This window comes from Osmerus eperlanus, chromosome 17 (genome assembly GCF_963692335.1).
Source record: "Osmerus eperlanus chromosome 17, fOsmEpe2.1, whole genome shotgun sequence".
NCBI classification, from domain to species: Eukaryota; Metazoa; Chordata; class Actinopteri; order Osmeriformes; family Osmeridae; genus Osmerus; species Osmerus eperlanus.
This window is the reverse complement of record NC_085034.1, coordinates 14,760,277-14,786,474: the sequence shown is the minus strand read 5'-3', so window position 1 is coordinate 14,786,474 and position 26,198 is coordinate 14,760,277. Positions and strand designations below refer to the sequence as shown.

At 42.4% G+C, this 26,198-nt stretch overlaps 1 protein-coding gene and 1 long non-coding RNA gene across 2 annotated transcripts; both read right to left on the bottom strand.

The window, feature by feature from the left end:
* Window positions 1–12,817: 12,817 nt before the first annotated feature.
* Window positions 12,818–15,465, bottom strand: LOC134038115 (kyphoscoliosis peptidase-like). Its single transcript, XM_062483733.1, has 5 exons — window positions 15,429–15,465; window positions 15,005–15,122; window positions 14,399–14,584; window positions 14,069–14,259; window positions 12,818–13,888 (listed from the first exon to the last, which is right to left on the bottom strand). The coding sequence occupies exons 1-5, from the start codon at window positions 15,463–15,465 to the stop codon at window positions 12,990–12,992; spliced, it is 1,431 nt and encodes a 476-aa protein (XP_062339717.1). The 3' UTR covers window positions 12,818–12,989.
* Window positions 15,466–24,064: 8,599 nt separating this feature from the next.
* Window positions 24,065–24,621, bottom strand: LOC134037671 (uncharacterized). Its single transcript, XR_009932558.1, has 3 exons — window positions 24,508–24,621; window positions 24,265–24,321; window positions 24,065–24,116 (listed from the first exon to the last, which is right to left on the bottom strand). It is a non-coding gene; the product is annotated as an uncharacterized LOC134037671 (long non-coding RNA).
* Between the last annotated feature and the right edge of the window lie 1,577 nt (window positions 24,622–26,198).

The window sequence follows — 26,198 nt, the reverse complement described above, 5'->3', positions numbered from 1 at the left end:
CCGCAGGATGCAAAAATGTGTTTTGGCCAATAACTGTTGATTCGTTTGCCTTTATTAAGTGATTCCTTTGTCTCATGATATCTTGGGACATCCCGTGTGTGACACATGATAACTTGTGATAACAGCCGAATTGATGCGGCTGCCATTTTGAATTACTGATAAAACGTTTTTTCTGTACTCCTCCTACAAATGTTTTCCAATCTTCACCAAATTTGGCAGAGATCATCTTCAGACCAAGCCTCACAAAAGCCATCATATGTTTTTTGGATTTTCAAAACCGTTTGCCCGGTACGGCCAATCAAAATGTGCCGTTAAGCCAGCAAACGGGAAGTTGGGTCGTATCTCAGCAAATCTTTGATGGATTCACACCAAACTTGTTGCGTGTACTCGAAACCCTCTTCTGAGGATGTACAACATGTTTTATGGGTCATTCGACTGCTTGGCCACCTCATTGCTGCTTGCAGCTATATTTATTATTACACTTCTTCTGCCATTGGAGTCTATGGCAGCCCCTAGAACCATATGGTAAAAAGTTGTGAATTTTGGCACACTCATTAAGCACAGTCCCCTCTTTATATTCACCAAGTTTCATGTCTCCCATTGAAGCACTCTAGCGCCACCAACTGGTCAAAGTTGGACTTGTGTTTACACACGTAACTTTTGAACCGTATGACCGATTTTCAAAAATGAGGTACCATTGGATTCCCTGGGTCAAGACGAGTTCAATGTTCTATGTCGTCAATTTCCGGTTATATAGATTTTCCGCCATTTCCGGTTTTATCGAAAACCTTTGAAAGCCTACTCCTCCTACAATTTTTCTTTAATCTTCCCCTGAATTGGCACACATCATCGTCATAGCAACCCTCACAGAATTTATCCAAAGATTTTTGATTTTCAAAACCGTTTGTCCGGTACAGCCAATCAAATTCGGCAGCAAAGACACCAAACAGGAAGTTGGGTCATATCTCAGCCAATCCTTGAGAAATCAACACTAAACTTGGTATGATGACTCGGAACCCTCATCTGAGGATGTCCAAACAATTTGGTGTCATGTGATCACTGGGCGTGGCCGCAGGATGCAAAAATGTGTTTTGGCCAATAACTGTTGATTCGTTTGCCTTTATTAAGTGATTCCTTTGTCTCATGATATCTTGGGACATCCCGTGTGTGACACATGATAACTTGTGATAACAGCCGAATTGATGCGGCCGCCATTTTGAATTACTGAAAAAACGTTTTTTCTGTACTCCTCCTACAAATGTTTTCCAATCTTCACCAAATGTGGCAGAGATCATCTTCAGACCAAGCCTCACAAAAGCCATCATATTTTTTTGGATTTTCAAAACCGTTTGCCCGGTACGGCCAATCAAAATGTACCGTTAAGCCAGCAAACAGGAAGTTGGGTCGTATCTCAGCAAATCTTTGATGGATTCGCACCAAACTTGTTGCGTGTACTCGTAACCCTCTTCTGAGGATGTACAACATGTTTTATGGGTCATTCGATTGCTTGGCCACCTCATTGCTGCTTGCAGCTATATTATATATTATAATAGTATATTATAAAGAATAATGACATTCAATAATTTGCAGATTATCATGGCTCCACTAAGTAATGCAGAAAGACAAAGACGATTCCGTGCCCGCCGGGACGCAGATCAAGAGAGGAGGCAGATGTACCTAGAGAGTGAGCAGCAGAGATGGAGACGAGATATAGAAGGAGGGAGGAAGAAGTTAATTAAAGACTTAAATGAAAGAGACCAGAGAAAGCTAAGAAAGAAGTGGAGGGAACAGAATAGAATAAAAAAGCAGAAAAAGGCAATATTGGCGGCTTTCAATACCCCTCCTGAAAGCCCAGAGAATGTACAGCCAGGATCTGCAGACAGGCAGCAGGCAGGACCTTCAAGGTAGTATTCAGTTATAGGGAATATAAGTGAAGAGTAGCCTAGATAAAAAGCCATCATATATAATGACTGACATACTGGATTTGCTATTTTTTTAGGCAACATGAAGCAGGGAAGCGGCTGTGGAGAAAAAATAAAGATCGCCTCAAGAAAGAAGTAGAGAAATTAACTAAATTGCTGGAGAAGGAGAGGAATCGTTCAGATAAATACAGATAAAGATACAAACGATTAAATAAAAGTGAGTCTCCACGCTCAAAAGTGAAACAATTGACAAAAACTGGAAGATTGACACCAACAATCAGGAAAAAACTCCTCTACCATGAAGCTTTAATAGAGGAGATCAAAAACAAGTTCAAGACAGCAAGAAAAGAACGCGAAAAACAGCTTATTGCAAAGGCTGTTGGAGGTATTGTGAAGAGATACCGAGTCCCAAAATTTTCAGAGAAGGTACTAGGATTTTCAAAAAAGCACCGCTATCTCCAAGGTGAAAACATCAGCACCACCACAAGAAAACCCACTAATCGACTTCCTCCTGGCTTGAAAGCAGAAGTACAATGCTTTTACAGCAGAGACGATGTCAGCCGTATTACTACTGGACGCAAGCAAACAATCACCTGAGGCAAGGTGAAAAAACAAAAGAGGTTTCTAATGGATACAATGAAGAACCTGCACAGAAAATTTCTTGCAGAACAGGAGCACTTCATATCCTACTCCCTGTTCTGTAAACTGCGTCCATTTTGGGTTGTCCATCCCACTCTGTCAGACCGTGAAACTTGTTTGTGTAAGATTCATGAGAATCTTGAATTTGTTGTCATGAAGATGTATCACTTGAAACTCATTGAGACAACCAATCTTTAGAGTTTGACCAAGATATAGGGAGTCAGATGGCTGAGTGGTTAGGGAATCGGTCTAGTAATCAGAAGGTAATCAGAATTAATCAGAAGATTGCTAGTTCGATTCCCGGCTATGCCAACCAAATGATGTTGTGTCCTTGGGCAAGGCACTTCACCCTACTTGCCTCGGGGAGAATGTCCCTGTACTTACTGTAAGTCGCTCTGGATAAGAGCGTCTGCTAAATGACTAAATGTAAATGTAAGATGATAACATGTGAATCCTCTAACAAGTGCTGCATGTACAATGAGTGTGTGGAATGCAAAAACCAAATTATCCAGCTCCCTCAGTTTGATACTGTGAAGCAAGTTTCTTTCCCTCAGTGGGCCACAGCTCAGAAAGAAAGAGAGGACTTGAAGGATGGAACCACTGTTAGGTACACACTTAAGAAGCAGGTGGAAGATTCCCAAGGAAATCTGGTGGATTTATTCCATGCCTTGCTACATAAATTCAAAAGACACACTTTTAACATAATTCAGCAGTACTCTTACTGCAGAAGGTTAAAAGAAAACCTGTCAAAAGAAGAGGCAATCATACACATTGACTTTTCTGAAAATTACACATGTAAGTACAGCTCAGAGATCCAGTCTGTTCGCTTTGGCGCCTCCCAAAATCAAGCTACACTACACACTGGTGTCCTTTACCTAGGTGGGGACAAAGAGGTTGTGCCCTTCTGCTCAGTGTCACCCTCTGAAGGATTCATATATCTATGTGTCTATTCCAATATGTAATGATAGTATTCAATGACACAAATCTGTGTTCTAGAAAGAGTGGTCTGGAGTCGCAGAGGTCCGATAATATCAGCTTTAATGCAGCAGTTGGAAATCAACTAAGTACAGAGCTCTGGAGTTGTCCAAGTTTCCCTACCCGCAACAGAGTTTGGGCTGGTTCACAAAGTCCAACTGGCTATCTGTCCCTCCCCAGCATATATTTATACAGTGCAATTGAAATGCAAGTATTGAAAAAGGGTTGAGCTTGTTCTCTCGTGCATCAGGGAGTTGTTCTTGCCTACGCGTCCCACCTGCTCGGGTGCCGTCTCCACCCAGTTTCAAGGTTGTTTCTGAAAATGAAGAGATAGAGACACAAATAACAGCCTGCTTCCCACACTCAGTGTGAGACCCAATGTTTAAGCCTGAGCACACTTCTAAGTTCATACCTTTAATAAGCACAATGCATAACTTTAATAAGCACAATATATTCTTTACCTCCAAACAAAAGGGTCCTCCGGCTATATGGGAACACATGGCTCCAGTGCTGGATTATGTGCAAACGAATTACCCTCAAGTGTCTGTTCTTCACTTTTTCAGTGATGGGCCATGCACGCAATATAAACAGAAAGGGAATCTCTACCTTTTCAGCACTGAGCTTTCAAGAAGAGGCCTGAAAGGAGATACATGGAACTTTTTTGAAGCCAGTCATGGCAAGGGGGCTCCTGATGGCGTGGGAGGAGCCTTGAAAAGAACGGCGGATAAGTTGGTCAACACCGGCCGTGACATCCCTGATGCACATGAGTTATTCAAAGCCCTCTCAGACACACCTACAAGAATCAAGTTGTTCTATATTCCTGCGGAAGCTGTGGAACATGCAGTGCAGAAGATGCAAACTCCAATTCCCCCGGTGCCATCTATTATGAAGTGTCACCAAGTTGTGACATTCATTCCAGGCGAGGTTCTCTATCGAGAGGTGAGCTGCATGTGCTCCACCAAAAAGCAGCTGAACTGTCAATGTTTCAATACCATGCACTTCAGCTTTCACAAGCCTGCCCCAAAAGCCCTAAAAGCCCCAAATACCCCAATTGTGCCAGTGGAGAGAGAGGTGGAGAGAGAGGGCATTGATTGGGAGAGTGGAAATGTCATCGGGAATTGGTGTGTGATTAAATATGACAGTGACCTGTATCCAGGCATCATCTTGAACACAGATGAAACACATGCACAGGTGAAATGCTTGCACAAAGGTGGTAACAGCAAGTTCTTCTGGCCTATCAATGATGACATCCTCTGGTACCTGTTTGATGATGTGCTGGAAATTATTCAACCACCACAGCCTGTGACATCCCGTCACATTGAAATCCAGAAGGATGTATGGAAGCGGCTTACCGCAACACTGCCGTGATCCAATATTACAGGCTGCACTTAATGACATTCTCGTGCACAGATACATTTTGTGATTATTAAATAGATATGTGAGAAATACTGTTTGCTAAATAACTGATAGATTGGACCAAATTTGTATGTATGTTTCTCTTTGAATTACTTCTGATGACTTAACTTGAGAAAAGATGAGTTCTGAGTGATTAAATGTTTACTTGATCCCTTGATTATTTTAATTGATGTTCCAGTGTGGTCATCAACTGTTGATGAATTAATGACAATGAGATTGTCTTGTCGAATTGATTGTCGAATTCTTGAATGTATCCCTACAGTCCTGTTGACTAGCATATTTGCATTTTTATGCGTTGTTTTAATAAATACCTTTATATATAATTTGGATATTGCATTATTAAGTCATCCCATGTTGACATGTATACTCAAAATTAATAATGTTTTTGGTAAAAACACAATAAATGACATAGGAATAGTCAAAGTCAACCACCCCGTAACATGACTTACCACCCTGTAACATGACTTACCACCCCATAACAGTGTCTTTTTTATTAACCCTCGTGCTGCCTTCGGGTCACATGACCCAAAGGTTCATAACGAACCATCGTTGTGTTTACCCAATTTTACCCAATACAAAAACAAATACAAATTATTTTCTTTTAACCATTCCAATGTGGGGGGTCTGAGACAGCCCGACAGTTAAAAGAAAATGCTTCACTTTGTTTTTGTATGAGGTAAATTTGTCACAATACGACGGTGGGTCACAATGACTGATGGGTCAGAATGACCCGAAGATAACACAAGGGTTAATACCTGAGGTGGGAAAACATGTTTTTTGGAGGTCTACTATGTCTTTCATAATGTGAGTGTCTTAAAAAACAGTTTTTCCTTGGAAAAAAATTTAGGATTACAAAGTGTAAAAGGCACCCATCTCGTACAATGACCCTTGTGCACTCCATCTGGGATTTATTCTCAACTCCTGTTGAGAATCCTAGCCTGGCTCTGCCCTCCTACGTACTTCCGCTCAATTTTCATTTTGCTTCTGTACTAGGTCTGGGATTTCGGTGTAAGAGTCGGTTTTCAGAAGAAACAAAATGCGTAGGTCCAATCAGAGAACAGAGGGAGTGGCTGAGAACGATGACGTTGATGTGGTGCAATAGTTTGAGTTGTAGTTCAGTAATGGCGGCGGAGAAAGATGCGAGCAAAGCTATTCGGTCGGTTGTGGCAACGCTGCCGAATATCCATAAGTTAAAGCCGGAGCAAGAACAATCCTTGCTGAGTTTTGTTGGTGGCCATGATGTTGTGGCCCTCCTCCTCACGGGGTTCGGGAAAAGTTTGATTCTCCAGCTACGGCAGCTAGCTCCGTTACAGTAGTGGTGAAGGTGTTGGCTAAGGCGAACAATTGGTTATGGCAGCTCAGAGTGGCTCTGGGCAGATCCAATAGTTTTAAACGAGTACCCGCCTTCAAGGAAGTTAACGCTTGTCAATGGAGCGATTCCAGACCCTCTGTACAAATGTACGAGGGTCTGGTTAGGACCAGGCTAGTTATGTCCTACAGCATTTAAAAATATGAAAATATAACACTTTGTAAGAAAGAAATTCTGAGATCAAATGTGATGCATAGACCAACTCTTCATTATGGAGGACCAAACCTGCCATAATAAAAAATAAATGAATGAATAAATAAATGTATTAATAAATGTATTTATACATCAAAAAATAAAAATAAATACACGTATGAAAAATATTAATTACGTATTTATTTACATGGCCATTTATTTCTGTATTTATTTATTTCTGTGTTCATTTATTTCTGTATTTCCTTGTCCTCAAAAGCCATCTTGCAGGGTTTTTTTCCAACAAATTTGTGCAATTTGCTTGTAGGTAATAAACATTTAAACTGTTATCCATTATATTTGATGTTGTTGGGTGTCACAAAACGGAATATAATACGAAAAAGTAGGTACTTTTTTGCAATGATTCTTCTTCCCCCCACAATGCATTGCATGACGTCTAGTGATGGCAAGTTCAGATCATTTTACTGACTCTGTTCTTTGAATCTCGTTCAGTAAAATGAACAAATCTTTTTTCGAGTCATTCGTTCATTTCAACGGGGGTGGGGGTGGGTATTAAGGCCAATTCCTTGGCCTAAATACGTCCACTGCAAAAATGTATCATATTCTCATGTAGGCCTATATGTCAGTGCATGTAAACCAGCGGATACAATTTGCAAAGAAATTCCTGCATTAAAATAATGCATCATGACAGTTTGTATGATTTGGAATGGTCATTTCACAATCACGAAATTGTCGTGGCAAACAATTACACTGCACTGAACTGTAAGTAAAGTACAAAAAAGTTTAAATAACAAAACCTGTAATTATTACTTGTGAACGAATATCATTCACGTCTTACTAAACCTAGTCACACGAAAGTGAACAAGGTAAACAAATCCTTTCTGTTTCCTCTTCTGAGCCTATGCAGGTCACGTGAAATTATCCAAAGACTCGTACCCGGAAGATCACCAACCGTGTCTTCGGATCAATGTTTCGTTCTTCTGCCAACCGAGTCTTTGGATCAATGTTTCGTTCTTCTGCCAACCGAGTCTTCGGATCAATGATTCGTTCATTGAGATTTTAAGTCAGAAGTGGATGAAGGTGGGAGTGCCATCAGCTCCATTGTGATATAGATCTATAAATTGCTTGATACCCGCATTGTACCATATAAGGAAGGCTTTGTCCATTACTGATGGTTTGAAATAATGATTAGCATAGACTGGGGATTTAAGTGAAAAGGTCTGCCAACCAAAATGTCGTCTTATTTGAGTCCATATTTTCAGGGATGTTTTAACCAAGAGGTTTGTCGTGTCAGCTGTGTACGATGAGGAGAGGGGCGCATACACAAGAGCTGCCAATGAAGTGTGGTGGAATTTCTATGATTGAATGTCTGAGGTCAGAAGAATTTGTCTTTATCTGTTTATTCTTGCAAGCAAGTAGGAGCAGTTTTAAAACGGTATCATAAATGATGTCTGGAGTAGAAGGGCTCACTGAGAATGCAATTGATCTGAGCATCCTTTTATACAGTAATTCCAGACAGTTACATCATTAGTTCAATAGTTCATGTCTATCAAAAGAGGAACTCTTCGATAAACAAGAAAGTAAATAAGGAAGTGGGTTACAGAACTTAATACAGATGTTCAATATGAAAAACATAGCTTGAGACAGAAAAGAAGAACTTGTCAGCAAAAATCCCTAGTATGGGCAAAACAACCAGGGTCTTAACGGAAACTTAAGCAATACTGTCTTAGGCCAAAAGGGTTATGTTATCTTTACAGAAGTTAAAACCCCAGCAATAATTGTTCTAGGCCAAAGAAAATTATTGACATCTTAAAGAATAGTATTTTTCTATTACAGAAGATTGTTTACATGACTTGGATTCGATGGCCTGCCAAGAAAGTGCATCTGCACCAGGGTCTTCATATAGCCAGTGCAACATGGGTCGGATGTTACATGCCCAGTAGTAGGATTGGAAATCTGGAAGAACCATGCCACCAAAACATTTGGGTTGTGTTAGGAAACTTTTCCTTGCTCTGACAGGTTCATGATTCCAAATGAATGCTGAAATAACTCCATCCAGTTTACGGAAAAAAGACTTGGGTATAAAAACAGGAACACTCTGAAAGAGATATGTAAACTTTGGGAGAATAGACATTTTTATCGAATTAATTTGTCCTGCTACCGACAATGGAAGTTGGGTCCAACGTTGTAAGAGCTGTCCTACTTTTGTCACGAGAGGAGGAAAGTTCTCTTTAAAGAGTTTTGAAAATGTGTCTGGTACATTACATTTAGTCATTTAGCAGACGCTCTTATCCTGAGCGACTTACAGTAAGTACAGGGACATTCCCCCGAGGCATGTAGGGTGAAGTGCCTTGCCCAAGGACACAACGTCATTTTTGCACAGCCGGAATCGAACTAGCAACCGTCTGATTACTAGCCCAATTCCCTAACTGCTCAGCCACCTGACTCCCTTTAACTCCAAGGTAAGTACATTTAGAAGTTACTTTGAAAGGGAAGGTATTGAATGTAATGTACGCGCTGCTTCATTTACTGGGAATAACTCGCTCTTAGATAGGTTAATTTTATAGCCATGAACTGTATCATACAGGAATATATACTATTTTCTACAATATTGTCAGAATGTCTTCTTACAGTCACTGTACTGTTGCACGGTATGATACAGCAATCCACCAGACTGTGACCATTCATGCAGTGCACTGCAATACATTGGTGCTAAAATATATGTTTGTGTATAGTATACCGTGTGTTGTGCTGAAACGGCTATTGTGTGTACATTAGAACATGTGTATATTACAGTAGATTGTTACATACATACCTGTTATCTTTTCTACAGTAAAGGGTCAAATTATACCCACAACTGTAAATTGACTCAAATTAGGCTATTTATAGGCCTATTCTAAAGCCATGATTGGTTGGTGTTGAGTAAAGCAATGAGTGTTTGCACATGTGAGGAGTTAGTGTAAGGCACTGATGAATTAGTGTGGCATTTTGATTGGTTGTGTTTTAAAAAGGAAATCAAGATGCTTCCCGTTATACTTTTGTGTGTTACCTGGAGAATTGTGTGTTGTGTTTTGCAAAGTGTTTTATGAAATTGAAAACTGAGTCAAAGGCCCAAAATGTGCGTATGGTTTGGCAGATTTGAGGTGTGGTTCTGGCGTTTGAGTGTCAGGTTTCAGAACTTTGACTTGATGGGTGTGATATGTGAAGAATGAATGGTATCATGCAGTGGTGAAGGACTATGACCCAGGGCTGACTGTAACTGGTGTTGTAAAACACATGTAGTAGGACAGAATAGAGGAACTGGGCACACGGTACTGGTATGGAAAGTCCCCCAAAATAGTGTAGAATCAGCTGGAAATTTTAGATGGCATTGCATCAAAGGCCCAATTGGAGTCAAAGGATATTTACAAATGTAGTATATATCTCGTTGCTGCTCCATGCTGTTTTTGGACTTTGAAGAAGTTGAATTTGGACATAGAATATGATCAGCACTTAAGTATCCACAGCAGTGCCTCTGTCAGTTGTGTGTCTATGTAAATTGCAAAGGTAGCCCACATGACCTCAACTTGCTCATCATGACCTCAATACACTTCATTAACCCTTGTGTTATCTTCGGGTCATTCTGACCCATCAGTCATTGTGACCCACCGTCGTATTGCGACAACTTTACCGCATATAAAAACAAAGTGAAGCATTTTCTTTTAACCGTTGGGCTGTCTCAGACCCCCCACATTGCGAAGGTTAAAAGAAAATTATTTTTATTTGTTTTTGTATTGGGTAAAATTGGGTAAACACAACGATGGTTCGTTATGAACCTTTGGGTCATGTGACCCGAAGGCAGCACGAGGGTTAAAACGTACAACAGACCTGAAAGCAGTAATTTAGGTGGGGGGGAGGGAGGGTTGGGGAGGGTTTCTTGCACGGGTGTGAGCCCCGTCTTGTAATGTTTATAATATATATTAAAGAATTTCGGGTTAATCAAAGATTTATGAACAAAGTTGCAACTAGCACACTCGGTCACCATGTGCATCCAGCTTGGTGTGTGTGTTTTCTCCTTAAGAACCTGCTGCTATGTCGTCAAGATAGTAGGCTACTGTACGCTACAAGAAAAATCTTTTTTTTACACATCAGATAAAAAAAAAAAAAAGCTAGTCGTTGCTGCCCTCTGGTGTTCGGAAGTAATAACACCCCCAATCGTTGCACATCTCCCCCCCCCCCCCCCTCTCTCTCTTTCACTAGTGTCAGTATGCATAATACGGCCGATCAAATAAACGAGTAAATGGCTCGTTATACCGTTTGTGTTATATGGTTATTCCGTAATTCCAAAATGAAACAAAACAACGGAAACCAAACCTTTCCCCATAATCTGGTTCTGACATCCGAAATGGACAAAACGATATTGGCAGGGTTTCCCAGATTCGTTAAGAAGCTCTTAACGCTAAGAGCTTCTTAGGAACGTTCTAAGAACGCTCTAGAACGCTCTTAGAACGCTCCTAAGAAGCTCATAGCGTTAAGAGCTTCTTAACGAATCTGGGAAACCCGGCCATTACGAGTCTATTTTTCATTTTTTGCAGATACCAGCATAAAGGATATGGAATAATCAGACAAATGAGTAAATCGCTCGTTATACCGTTTGTGTTATGTGGTTATTCCGTAATTCCAAAATGAAACAAAACAACGGAAACCAAGCCTTTCCCCATCGTCTGGTTCTGACATCCAAAATGGACAAAACGATATTACGAGGCTATTTTTTATTTTTTTGCAGATACCAGCATAAAGGATATGCAATAATCAAACAAACGAGTAAATGGCTCGTTATACCGTTTGTGTTATATGGATATTCCGTAATTCCAAAATGAAACAAAACAACGGAAACTAAGCCTTTCCCCATAATCTGGTTCTGACATCCAAAATGGGCAAAACGATATTACGAGGCTATTTTTCATCTTTTGCAGATACCAGCATAAAGGATATGGAATAATCAAACAAACGAATAAATGGCTCGTAATACCGTTTGTGTTATATGGTTATTACGTTATTCCCCCAAAAAATGAAACAACAAAAAACAAGCCGTTATACTTAAATGTGTGTTCGACTTACTAAAATGACAAAACGATATTACGGCCCTATTTTGCGTTTGTCAACACGGGTTGCAAAATAGAAAAACCAATGGCCACAAGGTACACGGACCAACAACAACCCCAAAACACTTTGAAACAGTTTACACTCTAATATAACAGTTTTTCTCAATTGCTAAAACACTAAAACCCATTGGCTGAACAAAGATCTCAGTTGCCTGAACTCATGTAGCTAATTGTGCCTGTCTGTTGTCAATAGCTTAAACCATTTCACACAAAACACATTCTGCACTCTAATGCACATGTCATCCATACTGGTAAACACAAATGGCAACAATCAAATACAAATAGTGAAAACATGTCATTGACTAAACACAACCACTCAAAATTGATTTCACTTGTTTCAAATGATGTGACACAACCAATATAAGCCAGTTCAGAGAGCAAAAAGGTTGTTGAAGGTGGGAAAATATTGCTTGTGATGTCGACAAAGTGCTCTGGCCTAAGCTATCCCAAAGACAAGAAGAAGCACATTGATCACATGTTTACTCCTTTGATTTTTGTCCCTTTCAGTATTGTATACTGTAGTACAGTGCATTGTAGGCTGTATACTGTACAATGAACAAATTGTATGGCCCTGAAAATTGTGCTTTCCATTTGTTACAGTAACAGTACTGACTGCTCAATAGATTTTGACTGGTTGCAGGTTCATATCAACAAAGAACAAGAGTGAGTTGTGAGTAGTGAGATGCAGGGTACAGTACTGTATAGGGGTACAAGGAGGAGAAAGAACAAAACAATTGCATAGAGCAAAGCAGAGTAGTAATTTCTGATCAATTTTGAGCTACTATGATAGAACATGTTTTTGTTCAGCAAAAGACAACGGATAAATATGAAATTTGTTTTGAGATTACGTTTAAAAAAAATTCTCCCTGAGAACTATATGTTTTGAACAATGTGTTTTCTATTTTTTGGTGTATTGTTTACTGACTGCTTGATAGTGTATATAATTTTGATCACTTTGTTTATGATTTGACAGCAGTGTTTGATTTTGAGCACAGGTAAAACTGTTTTGAGGCGAAAGTTTCATTTTGCAAGAGGATTCAGAGGTCTTGTAAATAGTGCTTGAAGATGAGGTTTTGTGTTTACAGTTTTTAGAAAATGGGTGACTGTTTCAAGAAATGTGTTTTAGCAATTGTGAAAAACTGTAATAGTAGTATATATGAATAAACCATCAACTGAGGTCACGATGCAAGAACTTGAAAGAATTCCTGATGAATATAATTTAATTTCAACATCTTGTACGAGTTACTAAACCCTTAAAATATTTGCTTGAACCTCTCTTAGAAGCTCAATAGCATGCCTCAATGTCATCTTAGAAGAGGGATGTTAGTCAGATCCACCTCTTGCCAAACTGCCGAAAGGCAGACAGAATGGTCACTAGTGGCTCTCCACTTGATAGTTGAGAACAAAGGAATGCGATCGGTCGCCAGGATTGAATTGGATCATGATGTTGAGGTCGGTGCACCCCACTGTACTGCAGCAGCCACTCCAGTACCCATCTGCATCCAGGAGCAGCTCCTGTGTGTCCCTGCCTCCCACAGAGACCTGTGACACGTGGGGGATCCTCATCTTAAACTTGACCGTACGACTGGCTGGCAGGACCCCTGACAGGGGCTCCACCAGCTCATAGTCTTCTTTCCAGGAATCGTACCTCAGTGGGTAGAAGGGCCACATCACTGTTGGGTTGGTGCAGGAGATCAGATAATTACAGAGGAACCCATAGCTCCCCATCTCTGCTTTGTCCCTGCCATATACGCTGAACACGTACAACCCCGCCCTGGGGACCTGCACCCTGAAATCCACAGAGTCTCCTCGCCTGGACTGAAAGACGTGTCTCCTCTGCTCGTCGTCAGTCAAGGCTGCGGCGCTCAGCATGGCCATGAGGTCCAAGTGGCTTGCCACGTGGAAGCGAAGGGAGCAGCGGCCGTCAGCCGCGTGGACGATGGGGCCACGCTGCGAGGGATGCTGGAGGCCCCTCCTCTCCGTCAGCCAGCTGGGCCCCACTGGGTTACTCAGGTCATCCGGAAGCCGCATTTCCCTGTTGACCGCCTTGCACTGGAGCTGATACTCACACACTTGGCTGTACTTTTCCTCCTCTCCAGAATTCAAGGCCTTTGCATATATTTTCAAGGAATGCTTTTCAGTTTCCTGGGGGTAGACATCCAGCTTCATGCCATCTGGTGTGAGTGTCATGATAGCGTTGCGCTGTTTCCCATTCATGTTGTGCATGAACAGCACAGGTGATGAACTCTTAACTGTGATCGTTGTCTTTCCATCTGCATTGGGGAAAGAAGCCAAGGATATCATTACACGTTACATACATTACTGTACACACGCATTAGTGAAGAGTGATATCAAGACCGAAACCAAAACTTTATTCAGCAACCTAGTGAGTCCCTGATAATATCAACAGAAATAAATAAATAAATATGTGGAAAGCAGCAAAAACTACTGACCTGATTGGATGAGATATGTCTCAGGGTGTATAGAGAGGAGGGCCAAATTATAAAACGTGCTTCTCAGATGCATCGAGTTCTCAAATTGCTTCAAGGAAAGCCGAGGGTTGAGCAGCTGCCACTGGCTCTCAAGCGGGAAATGATCTCCCACAAAGAGAGCAGGGTGCGTCAGGAAGTAGAACTCATCGTATCTTTAAGCAAAAGCAACACCAGGAGACAAGCTTTATGGTCTGTCCACTCCATTCTGTTTTATCCTCAGTGCGCTCCTGAAGTGCAATGCACACATGCTTAGCGGGGAACTTAAAAGACGAGCTTGAGAAGCGCACTCACTCGAATTTGAATGTGGAGTGATTATCAGTGTTCCCAGCTCCCCATGTGCTGTCCAGTAGATGCCAGGTCCCTGCTAGTCTGACCGCATTCCAGGCGTGGGTAGCACTCCCTGTAAAGCGGTCACCCAGCTTGTACATTCCACCCTTGGAATACCCAGACACCTGCTGACACTCTATGCCTGCAAGACTGAATTACACCACAAGCTGGTTACGGCAATCACAGGCATTCACAGACAGGGGTCAGCAAGCCAGTACTTCTTAGCAGTGGACACGCTTTACGGAAGCAGTCAAGCTCAGTGCAGTACAGCCCGATCAACATTAGTGTAATAGGATTTAGTAAAGCAAACACACTCAAGATAATTTTTAAGTAATGTCTGCAACAAAAATCTGAGGATAACACTGCCACAGTATCCCATGCACTCCTACAAACACACACACATACACACACACAAACACAACAAACACACTCACACACACAAACACAAATGCACACCCAGAACATATGTGACATATTATGTAGTTTATATCTTAACTTAACCCGACCAACAAACCTTTTGATTATAAGTTTGTAATGTTGATTGGATTGAAAGAGCTTGGTGGGAGCTACCTGCACATAGCTTGGAACAGGCCAGCGTAGCCTGCACACACTCCTTTCCCTGTCTTTAAGACATCACTGGGGGAGCCTGATCTGAGATCAGGGTTTTGGAGGCCCACAACATCATATTCTGTAAGGACATAAGTCAGCAGGGCTAGTTAGGGATCAAGAGATTGAACGGACAATACTGTGCCTATATTCACCCCGAGGGGAGGAGTCATTCGCATTGCAGACTCCTTAACATCCAGCGTTGCCATGCAAATAACTCAACCACAGAAGCAACAAAGGTGCTGCTGTCATTTGTGTTCTGCATCCAGTAAATTGTGTCACTTTGCGTTTGGAAAACAAAGAGCCAAAGCGATCATCTGTCAAAAATCCCCCTCCTTCAGGTATTGCGTGACACGCTCTTAGGGTTGACATGACTATGGACACTGACCTCTTTGGTTCCTGTGCGCCAACCTCAAGAGCAACATCCTGTTAACGGGCATGAAATTAGTTTTTCACAATTGCTAAAACACTAAACCCCATTCTCTGAATCAAAGGTTCAGTGAACTAAACCAATTTGTCAAATCAGACACTCTTTTGGCAAAACTCATTCTCATTCACTAAACACATTTTGCACTGTGATGCACTTGTGCTGCAAAATGGTAAACACAGGCGGCAAACAGTAAACACAACTACAACAAAGTTGTCATCTGTAAAACACAATTACTCTGAATTGTTCACACTTGTTTCTAATGATGTGATCAAACCAATTGCCCAGAATATAATCCAGTTCAGAATGCACAGGTGGCACGTGTTGGATGGATGTAAGAATGGTGGGAAACAATCTGAGAGGCAGAGGGAGGAGGACGGTCCCAACCAGTCGTCCGCTGTTGGCCCAATGCTGTGTATCGATTAACGTAAATGTTTGTCGCTATGCTGATTGCATGGGTATCTTCATGCTGCAGTTAGCCTGCGGGGGACGCTTCCCCGATCTGTGCCCTCGTCAAAAGGGCAAGTGAATACCGTCAACCCCTGTGAAAGTGGGAGACTGTGCTGCATCAGAAGCATCCCAATCGTTGTTTGTGTCCGAATGTCCTGACTCGTGGGTTTTATGCCGGTCTGTCTGAGCCACCGACAGTTAGTCATGTGTGCAATAGCCTGCGCTCCGAGAGCCAGCGTTGTGGATGCACTTGTCCAAAGAGTAGCCAAGGGTCATGATAGGACTTCAGGTTTCTCCTCTCCGTCCGTTCAGACTAGTCAATAGGTGTAGCCACACACTAATGGTCAGGCAAGAGCGCCTTACAAGGGACCTCAGTGGCCAGCATTAACGGCTTGGTTCCATGCGGGCCCTTTTCCTGCGTTACGTGGACAACGCCATTCATATGATAATCGCAGGCGCGCGGCTGGGCAAGCGGACGTGACCGAAGCGTCCAAGTTCCTGCCTCGCCACCCGTCAAAGCGTCTGTTCAGTGTGTGCTGGCGTGTGTGAAAGAAATTTTGGGCCTATGTACAATGAATGTGTTTTAGGAGAAGTTTACAGTTGGTTAAGAAGCTTGATACAATGAATGTTGATTCAACTCCATTTGGTAGAGATGCCATTTGCAGTTTTATGACACCTAACTAGGAGACGGGAAGTCTAGGTGACCTGGGAAAGTTCTTGTCACCTAGGGAGGAAGAGACAGTTGGTCTGGAGACAATGTGGATTCAACTGTATTGTTCTTAGGAGTTAACCTTTTCATGTTCCTGTTAAATTTGCCTGAAAACGCCTAAACAGCATACCCAAAGTAAATTGGAAGCTGTTCTTGAACCATTTGGAGTACATGCATGTAAATGATCTCTTTTGAAAGCTGACACTCTGAAGTTATGTCCCCTGTTGTCAGGACCCCTGTCAGTCCTTCTAGTGTTGAGTAATAGAAGCTTGAACACAAGGAAAGTGAAAATTTCTATTTCCGCCTAGATTTTGTTTTGAAAACAGAGGCCTGAATAGGCCTAGAGGTGGTAGGTATTATCTGGAAGACTAAATTGGACCACAGGTTGAAGCCTTACCCAATTCAAATCAAAAGTCAAACATAATACCACAATATATTCATATTTGACACATGTTTTTATAAGAGTACATCCAGGAATTTTCTAAAAGGGTCTTTTGGAGACTCCAAAATGACCCTTTGTAACCAAGGTCAAGGTCAAATAAAAAGGTATTATTTTTCATAATTGTTATCTCTGGCCCATCTCTGGTACTTAGAAATATCATATATAATAGCTAAATCCCTAATTAGTAATACTGAAACACAAAAACTGAAGCATGAACACATTGGAGTGCTTTATCTGATTCCAAGGATTGGCGCACAAAGAACACTGATTCTGTCAACCATATTGCGCAATCGACTGTTATTTTGAAGGCTCCACAGACGCATACAAATGAGGTATTGGCATTTTCAGCTAGCTGTCAGCTACAAGGCTAACGAGCTAATTTCAGAGCCAGTCGAAGCCAGTTCGAGAAATTTGTTTAGAACCAGTGTGGGGGGGGGGGGGGGGGGCGGGGGGCAGGACGCACAGACCTAGTTGGCTTTAGAGGGCTGTCAACGGGGCATGGAAGCTCCTATTGGGTCGAACAAGGTGTCAATCAAAAGGGGAGGGTTCAACGGACATTTTGAGACCTTCATTTTGTAAATACTCCGTTGATAAATCGGAGAAAATAACACTTTTATGTGAACAAGTTGTTTCTTCCGTCGGCTAACTTGCATAATGAAACAAAGGATAATGGCTATTCATGAACGTAAAACATTGTATTTGGACGAATTACTTTACATGGTTAGATACTTTGAACCCTTGGGACTTACGCAGATCAAGTTTTGATGGCATGATTTGCACACCTGGACCTATTTGAACAACTTAGGGTGAGTACAACTTTTTTCTTTGGCATTGTTGAAGGAATGTTCACCGGAAAAAGACGTTGACTTTGCTTGCTATTGCGACTTGATCTTGAATTGGTTTATTTCAATGGAAGCACAAGAATCGTAGCTTTCCAACGATGTATAACATGTGTAGCGTCTAAAAAATATATTTTTTAGAATTTAGTGCGTCGTAACTGAGGAAGGGGGAGGCAGCATTTTTGTCTCGCGGGCGAAACAGGAGCGTAAACAGGTTAACCAATAAACGAAGAGATTTGGTATAGCTGCATGTCTGTAGGATGGACCAATGACTTTTGAGAACTGTCGTATCTATAAAATCCCTTCATCCTCTGCCAGGAACCTCAGGGTGACCATGGATGACGAGCTCTCCCTCACAGCCCACATTGCTGCGGTCTCCCGGTCGTGTAGATTCACCCTCTACAACATCCGGAAGATCAGGAGATACCTATCTGAGCATTCCACCCAGCTGCTAGTCCAAGCACTTGTCCTCTCAAAGTTGGACTACTGCAACTCGCTGCTCGCCGGTCTCCCAGCATGCGCAACCCGCCCTCTCCAGAGGATTCAGAACGTGGCGGCCCGTCTGGTCTTCAATCTACCCAGACGCTCCCATGTTACCCCGCTCCTCATTTCCCTCCACTGGCTTCCCATCACGGCCCGTATCAGATTCAAGACTCTGGTACTGACCTTCCGAGCGGTGAACGGGACTGCACCCGACTACATCAAGTCTCTCCTCCAGCCTTACACCCCCCCCCCCCCCCGCCACCTACGGTCTTCTTCTGACAACCGTCTGGTGGTCCCACCGCTCAAGAGCGCCCGGTCCCAACACAAGCTCTTCTCCTGTCTGGCCCCCCAATGGTGGAATCGACTCCCCACCTCCATCAGGGACACTGACTGTCTCCCCACCTTCAAGAAAAGGCTCAAGACGCACTTGTTTCGGGAGTACAACGGCACTTAGGAACGCTGGGCTGGACCTGATGTTAGTTTCCTCCAGGATCACAATGACTCGTATTGAGAGACTTGTTGCTCTTGTTGGTTAGTTGTAACGGTTTCAAATTCTTGTACTCGCTGTGAAATATTTTTACTGTTTTTTCTACAGGTACACTCTTGCACTCTTGTGGGGAGTTTCATGTTGTTCAATTGTAACTTGTTTAACTGCATGCTCTTATGGTTCTTCCCTTTGGAACTTATTTGGTTTTCCACAATGTATGCTTCATGTTTTGGCTGCTCGCAATGTTTGGGGCTATCTCGTTGTTATGATCAGTGACCTATGCTCTTTTGTAAAGCTCTCTTGGAAGTCGCTTTGGATAAAAGCGTCTGCTAAATGCATAAATGTAAATTGGTCTGTTGAAGAATGTTCTTGGGGGGGTTCAGGGCCATCAGCTGCATAGTGCTGGTGGTCTGGATTCTCCCAGTCCCATTCTAGAATGCTAGATGGAGCTGTATGGAATTGTCTTTGTGTTATTGTCTTATGTTTGTGTCGATGATGTTATGTTGATAACGTTATTATGTTTACATCTACGTCAAATAAACATTAACTCTGTACTTCACCCGACTTCAGCTTAAACAATTGATTCTCTCAAAAACGTCCACGACCCGTGGTAACAGGTTCTGTTCGGTTGACATTGGCTGCCACAGCAGTCCGCACATCTTCGACACGTTGTCGGGAGCGCTGAGGTCGATTAATTGAATGAGCGTTGTGCACTGGACTATTTTAATAGCGTATTTTCCGTTCTCCTGCGGTTGCATTTCCGTGCTGTAGTAGGGCGGGGTGGTTCCGTTGCAGTGCTGTCATTGGCGAAAATCTGCTATCAACTTTGGGGGGGACAATTATATGACATTTTCTCAAGAGCAATTCCTGAGGGGGACACCAAAATTACTGCTGTAACACAGCACATTAAAAAAGCGCCATTGGTTTCTGTGGTACAGTGAATATGTCTACATGCCCCTCTAGATGTGCTACTTTCTATCCGTCTTGCGATCTCACCATGCATGTCCCATTTCATAATGGGAAGTGGGATGTTCACTGGTATACGGAGTACGGCCTACTTCAAACTGATGTGACGTGTAAAGGCATCCCCACTGTGATGGTCCAAACTAACTACCTTTTGTCCCCTCTCATGCGCCGGTACCCGCTGTACCGCCCCCGGGCAACACCTGATGAGCCCCTGTTTACCAGTGACGCAGCACGCAAGGCCACGACCAGATCGTGGCTCACGCAACGCCACAGAGTTCTGTGCGAGCGCTGTGGCCTGTCCCCGGAGCTGTATACGGCGCATTCCTTCCGAATGGGGCGGCTGCATCTGGTGTCCGCGCTGGACATCGTGGAAGCGCAGAACTCATGAGCACTTGAGAACAGAGACTGTGACTGTGACGGGCCATGCTTGCAGCTGGTACACAATAGAGGCTTGCATTGGATAACGCTCAGCGACTGTCTACTCTAGGCATAATGCTTGTCTACTCTAGGCAGCGGGCGCTCAAGAAGCTGAGCGGGCGCTCAAGAAGCTGAGCGGGCGCTCAAGAAGCTGAGCGGGCGCTCAAGAAGCTGAGCGGGCGCTCAAGAAGCTGAGCGGGCGCTCAAGAAGCTGAGCGGGCGCTCAAGAAGCTGAGCGGGCGCTCAAGAAGCTGAGCGGGCGCTCTAGAAGCTGAGCGGGCGCTCTAGAAGCTGAGCGGGCGCTCTAGAAGCTGAGCGGGCGCTCTAGAAGCTGAGCGGGCGCTCTAGAAGCTGAGCGGGCGCTCTAGAAGCTGAGCGGGCGCTCTAGAAGCTGAGCGGGCGCTCTAGAAGCTGAGCGGGCGCTCTAGAAGCTGAGCGGGCGCTCAAGAAGCTGAGCGGGCGCTCAAGAAGCTGAGCGGGCGCTCAAGAAGCTGAGCGGGCGCTCAAGAAGCTGAGCGGGCGCTCAAGAAGCTGAGTGGGCGCGAGACCTCCGGTGACCCATGTGGTCCGCATGTATCCTGTGGCTTTGTACACACATAGCCTTAGTCATCGTTGATGATAGCATGACCATGAGGCATCCAGAAAACACCTTGTTTTTCGTCACTAGTAAATAGTGGGATGCCATGTGGTCCTCCTGTGGCTCAGGAGGAGCGACGCTCCGCTCTACACATAGTATAGACTGGCGGTGTGTCGGTGTTTTGGGGATTTAACTCGTTGCTCCCTGCCTCATGTCATGCATGCTGCAATGAAGGCGGGGAGTGCTTCCCCATGTACATCCATTCCGCCAATGTTAAACCTATTTTTCATGTATATGAATAAATGGTGAAATCAATCACGTGAGTGTCTTGACTGAACTACAGGCAATGGAATTGGCCTTTGGTAACTTAGATGTGGAGTGTTTTCAAGGCTGGATCCAGCACACCAGAGGGTTTTTTCTTTGTTGACAGTACTAAGTTGTGATGGTTACTGTAATATTTTCAAATCAAATTTACAGTATTTGTATAGTCCTTTTTAAAAGCAATGTCACAGAGGGCTTCACATACACCCATAGAACTGCCCCTCAGCCAACCTCAAGCTCCAAGGAAGACAAGGAAAAACTCCCAGAAAAACTCACTTGAGGAGAAAGAATTTAAGTAACCTTGGGATGAGCAATTCAGTGAGGAATCCCCTCCTCCAGAGACGGTTGGTGAAAGAGGGGGTGCAGAACACAGGCTAAACATAGTCATACATCAGGAAAGTGTCAATGGGTGTTGAAACACCAAAATCCAGTGTTTCAAAATCCAAAATCAATTTTCTTTATTGCTACAGTAAATGAATTTACTGTGTAAACATAAACAAATTCTTCTTTACATGTAACTACATGGCCTGGATGCTGTGTTCTCCATTTTTTGTGTTGTGTCTAATGATTTCTCCATAGTGTTTATATATTGATTGGTTGTTTTTATGATCTGAAAGCATAGTTTGATTTTGAGCACAGGTTACATGGTTTAGGAGCGAGTGTTTGATTTTCCCAGAAGAGTCAGAGGTTTTGGAAATTGAGTTTGAATATTTGGTTTTGTGTTTACAGTGTGGAGAAAATGGTTGACTGTTTCAAGAAATGTGTTTTAGCAATCGTGAAAAACAGTAAACAATAAACCTTGCCCTCTAGAGCAGACTCACCAATGTGGTGTGTGACCCACATCCAGATAGCCCTCAGCTTCTCCATGTCACTCTTAGTCCCCTTCAGCAGCTCCTGGACCAGGGCCTCCACAGTGTCCTCGGCTTTCACCTGAGACCAAAGAGCACAATCACAGCAACTTTCCCCCCTTGCAGATGCACAGCTCTAACATAATGCAATGACACCAATGTTTGAAAAACAAAGCATTCATTTGTCCGTTCAAAAATTACCCTACCAAAAAGTACAACGTATTTTCAACAGCAATTTTATAAAGACAGATTCCAATAATAGGAAGGCTTACCTTAATTGCATAAGCATCAATATGTTTGAGTTTATCGAAAGAAATGCACATTGACTTCAGGTTGGATGTGTCCCATGGGAAAGCTAAAATGAGAAGCACAGCAAAACAAACCATGTACTTCAAGCTTTGCTGCATGGGCTACAAATTATTTAATTTTTCTCCTCTAGTGAGTTTTTCTGGGAGTTTTTCCTTTTAGGTTTAGGTTGGTTGAGGGGCAGTTCTATGGGTGTATATGAAGCCCTCTGTGCCATTGCTTGTAAAAAGGGCTATACAAATACATTTTGATTTGATGATTTACAAAACGCACCATTCATTGGGGAAAAAAAGAAAGCTTTCTCTGTACCTGGTTTATACAGACTCACCATATTCAGTCTTCCTGCCAAGCTCTGTTTTATAGTCATCACCAACGAAACCTGTAATAAAGTCCATGCCAACACATTTTTAGGGTGCAGTAGACTCCTGGCTGAATTATCTCCATTAGATTCATTTTGTTAAAAGCAGAAAAACACATTCTTTGCATGCCTTTTAATCAGAAATGAACTTTTTTTTACCCTCATTTTCATATGCAACTCCATTTTTCCTTACTTCTTTTCCTGTAGTGCACAAAAAATTATGAGGAAAGTAGCCTTACAACTACTATCATAATGTAACCTTGAGATGCTTGTGGGATTTGAAGCATAAATATGGACTACATTTACATTACATTTAGTCATTTAGCAGCCGCTCTTATCCAGAGCGACTTACAGTAAGTACAGGGACATTCCCCCCGAGGTAAGTTGGGTGAAGTGCCTTGCCCAAGGACAATGTTATTTTGCACAGCCAGGAATCGAACTGGCAACCTTCAGATTACTAGCCCGCTTCCCTAACCGCTCAGCCACCTGACTCCCTGTCTCAAAGAATGACAAATAGCGAGCTAGCAAGCACATAAATGTAAACCTTTCTAGTTTATATATCAAAATGTACATGATAAGCTTACAAACAAAATGACCAGAAGCATGATCATTCTTAAAAAAATCGAATTTTCAAAAACTTAATGGTTATGTAAAAAAAAAAAAATCGCAATATTCCCAGGCCTGGAAAACAAAATGTCTAATTCTGTACGTTTTCCATATGTAAGGTGAATAAGGAAAAAAAGCTATGAGAGGGCATTAGTTTTTTATTAACATTTTTTACGACCGTTGACGTGTCAGGTATGTAAAAGGCTCACAATGTTTGGTCATCTTGCAATGCTCTATTTTCAGAAGAACTGATGGATGTGTTTCTGTATTATGTAACACACCAGTAAATGTCTCTCACCCTTATCACTGTGTCCATCAACCGCATCTGCTCTGGCCTTCTCCCTGCGCTCTGTGAGACACGTCAAAGCATAGTCTTGTCATTCACAGTAAATATATAGCACAGCCACTGCGTCATTATCCGATATGCTCACTTTGGACAATGTGGATCATTGCCATAATGAACTAACATTATCTTACGTTAGCCTTATTTTACTTACCAAGTTTGTATTCCTGGCTATCATCTTTATCGTTTTTGTCTTCACTGGCACAGAAGCCTAAGACATTTAGTGGGGGTTGCAGATAACATGTTAGATGGCATGCAAAATATAGTGCAAAACAACTATGCAAGTCACTTCTTCATCTACATCCCCTCATAATTTTGAACGATGCACTATAACAGCTGAAAGTCATTCAGACAAGACATGTTTGGTCATCTTGCAATGCTCTATTTTCAGAAGAACTGATGGATGTGTTTCTGTATTATGTCACACACCAGTAAATGTCTCTCACCCTTATCACTGTGTCCATCAACCGCATCTGCTCTGGCCTTCTCCCTGCGCTCTGTGAGACACGTCAAAGCATAGTCTTGTCATTCACAGTAAATATATAGCACAGCCACTGCGTCATTATCCGATATGCTCACTTTGGACAATGTGGATCATTGCCATAATGAACTAACATTATCTTACGTTAGCCTTATTTTACTTACCAAGTTTGTATTCCTGGCTATCATCTTTATCGTTTTTGTCTTCACTGGCACAGAAGCCTAAGACATTTAGTGGGGGTTGCAGATAACATGTTAGATGGCATGCAAAATATAGTGCAAAACAACTATGCAAGTCACTTCTTCATCTACATCCCCTCATAATTTTGAACGATGCACTATAACAGCTGAAAGTCATTCAGACAAGACATTATCAAGAATAAAAATTATCACTGCAATTGTACTTACACACATACCACAGGTAGAATGGAAGCAGAGGAAAACAAAAAATTGCCAGCAGTATTTTCTGCACAAGAGTAAGGTGGTTGTGGAAGGCCATTTATCCTTCAGTAACCCTGGTAAGAAATCTAACAGGAAGGCTTTCTAAAGTTTGTATCCAAGAGGAAAGAAACATAGCAGCTGTCAAATGCATGTCTTGTTTTTCTCTAGGAAATGATGAATACTCCATCTCTTACCTTATATATAAATCTAATCACAGCTTAAAATGTATTTATTTTAGCTACACTCCATAGACAGAAAGATGGACCTAGCAGGGTGAATGGTCTCTTCTCATCACTAAACTTATGTTCTTATGAAGTCACAGAAATACACTTAAGTGTGTGTGTGTTATTACTTATATTCATTTGTCACCAACACAACTGTTACAGTAGTTACAGTTTGTACAGATTAGGGACCATAAGGATGAAGACTGAAAATGTATGACAGAAATGTTAAGATCCACCACTTCCTCTTCCTGTTTAAGACAAATAGGTAAATGTTGATTTGTAACTTACCTGTACAGACTGGATCCTTCTTGCACAGTTCTCTTTACCTGCTACTGACGTCAAGTAAAGAGTTGCTGGCGCCTTTATAAGCTATCCATATAGGGTTTCTATGGCTGCGGGAATTCCCAAAGAAAGTCATAAAATTCACTCCCTTGCTGATAAAGTACTGAGTAGAGTCAGCAAAAGAATCAGGACACACCTTTTGTCAACATCTATACAAACTCACTTTGTAACTCATAACACTTCAGTCACTAACTTAGCCAAAGATTGACAAGAAAATCAAAGGTTACCTTTCAGATTGGAAGGAGATAAGGTGGTGTTTACTGTAAATCATAAATTATTTATTGTGCTGTCCAAATGATCCCACATGTCCAAATGATCACACATTACTGCAGCTGAGCAGGGGTGGAAGTAACGAATTATAACTACTCATGTTACTGTAATTACAGTTTTTCACAATTGTTAATGTCACACTAGTGACACGGTTAAAAGCAGGTGTTATCCTTGGGCCACAGTCACACAGCTGAGAGACAAATGCAGAAAATGGTTTTTAATGATATAATAAAGGATAAAATGTTCAAATACTAAAAACAATATCTCTGTCCTTTAAAACCAGAAAATGTCTCGTAGCCTACGGCTGCTTTGGCATATGTCCACTCCGGTCTAGGACCGCCGTCGGCTCCGCGCAGTACCGCTCTTTTCTTCCCTTGGACCACCGCTTGTAGTATGTAGAGCGAGCCTGCCTGGACGATAATAAGAATAATTGGCTACTCTGGTTGCACACGGTGAAAGTAATTTTTCAGGAGAGATTCAGGTACTTCCCTTTGCTCAGTAGTCGAGCCGTGGTTGTGCCTCCGAAGTCTGAATGGGAGTAGCGGAATACCGGTTGTCGCTTCTCTCTGTGCTCTTGCATTTGTCCCCGTAGAATCCTCCTTCTGTTCAGTCCCCGCTCCTTTTTGAAGGAGTTCCTCTCATTGGCCAACCAATCAATTGGGGATCATTTAGCAGTGATGGGCTGCGTCCCTGTCAGCTGGGGAGTTCCCTCCCCCCGTCCTTGTTGTCAAACAGCACACACAACACCATGCACACAATCACAGCAAACAATATGAAAATACCACAGCAACCAATATGAAAACACCACAGCAAACGACCATG

Excerpts from the sequence above, each read along its gene's own strand:
- LOC134038115 (XM_062483733.1), bottom strand. The coding sequence starts at position 15,465 with ATGTTGCTCTTGAGGTTGGCGCACAGGAACCAAAGAG. Across the intron at positions 15,123-15,428 it reads GGCGCACAGGAACCAAAGAG|AATATGATGTTGTGGGCCTC; the intron begins GTCAGTGTCCAT and ends ATGTCCTTACAG. Across the intron at positions 14,585-15,004 it reads CTGTTCCAAGCTATGTGCAG|TCTTGCAGGCATAGAGTGTC; the intron begins GTAGCTCCCACC and ends GGTGTAATTCAG.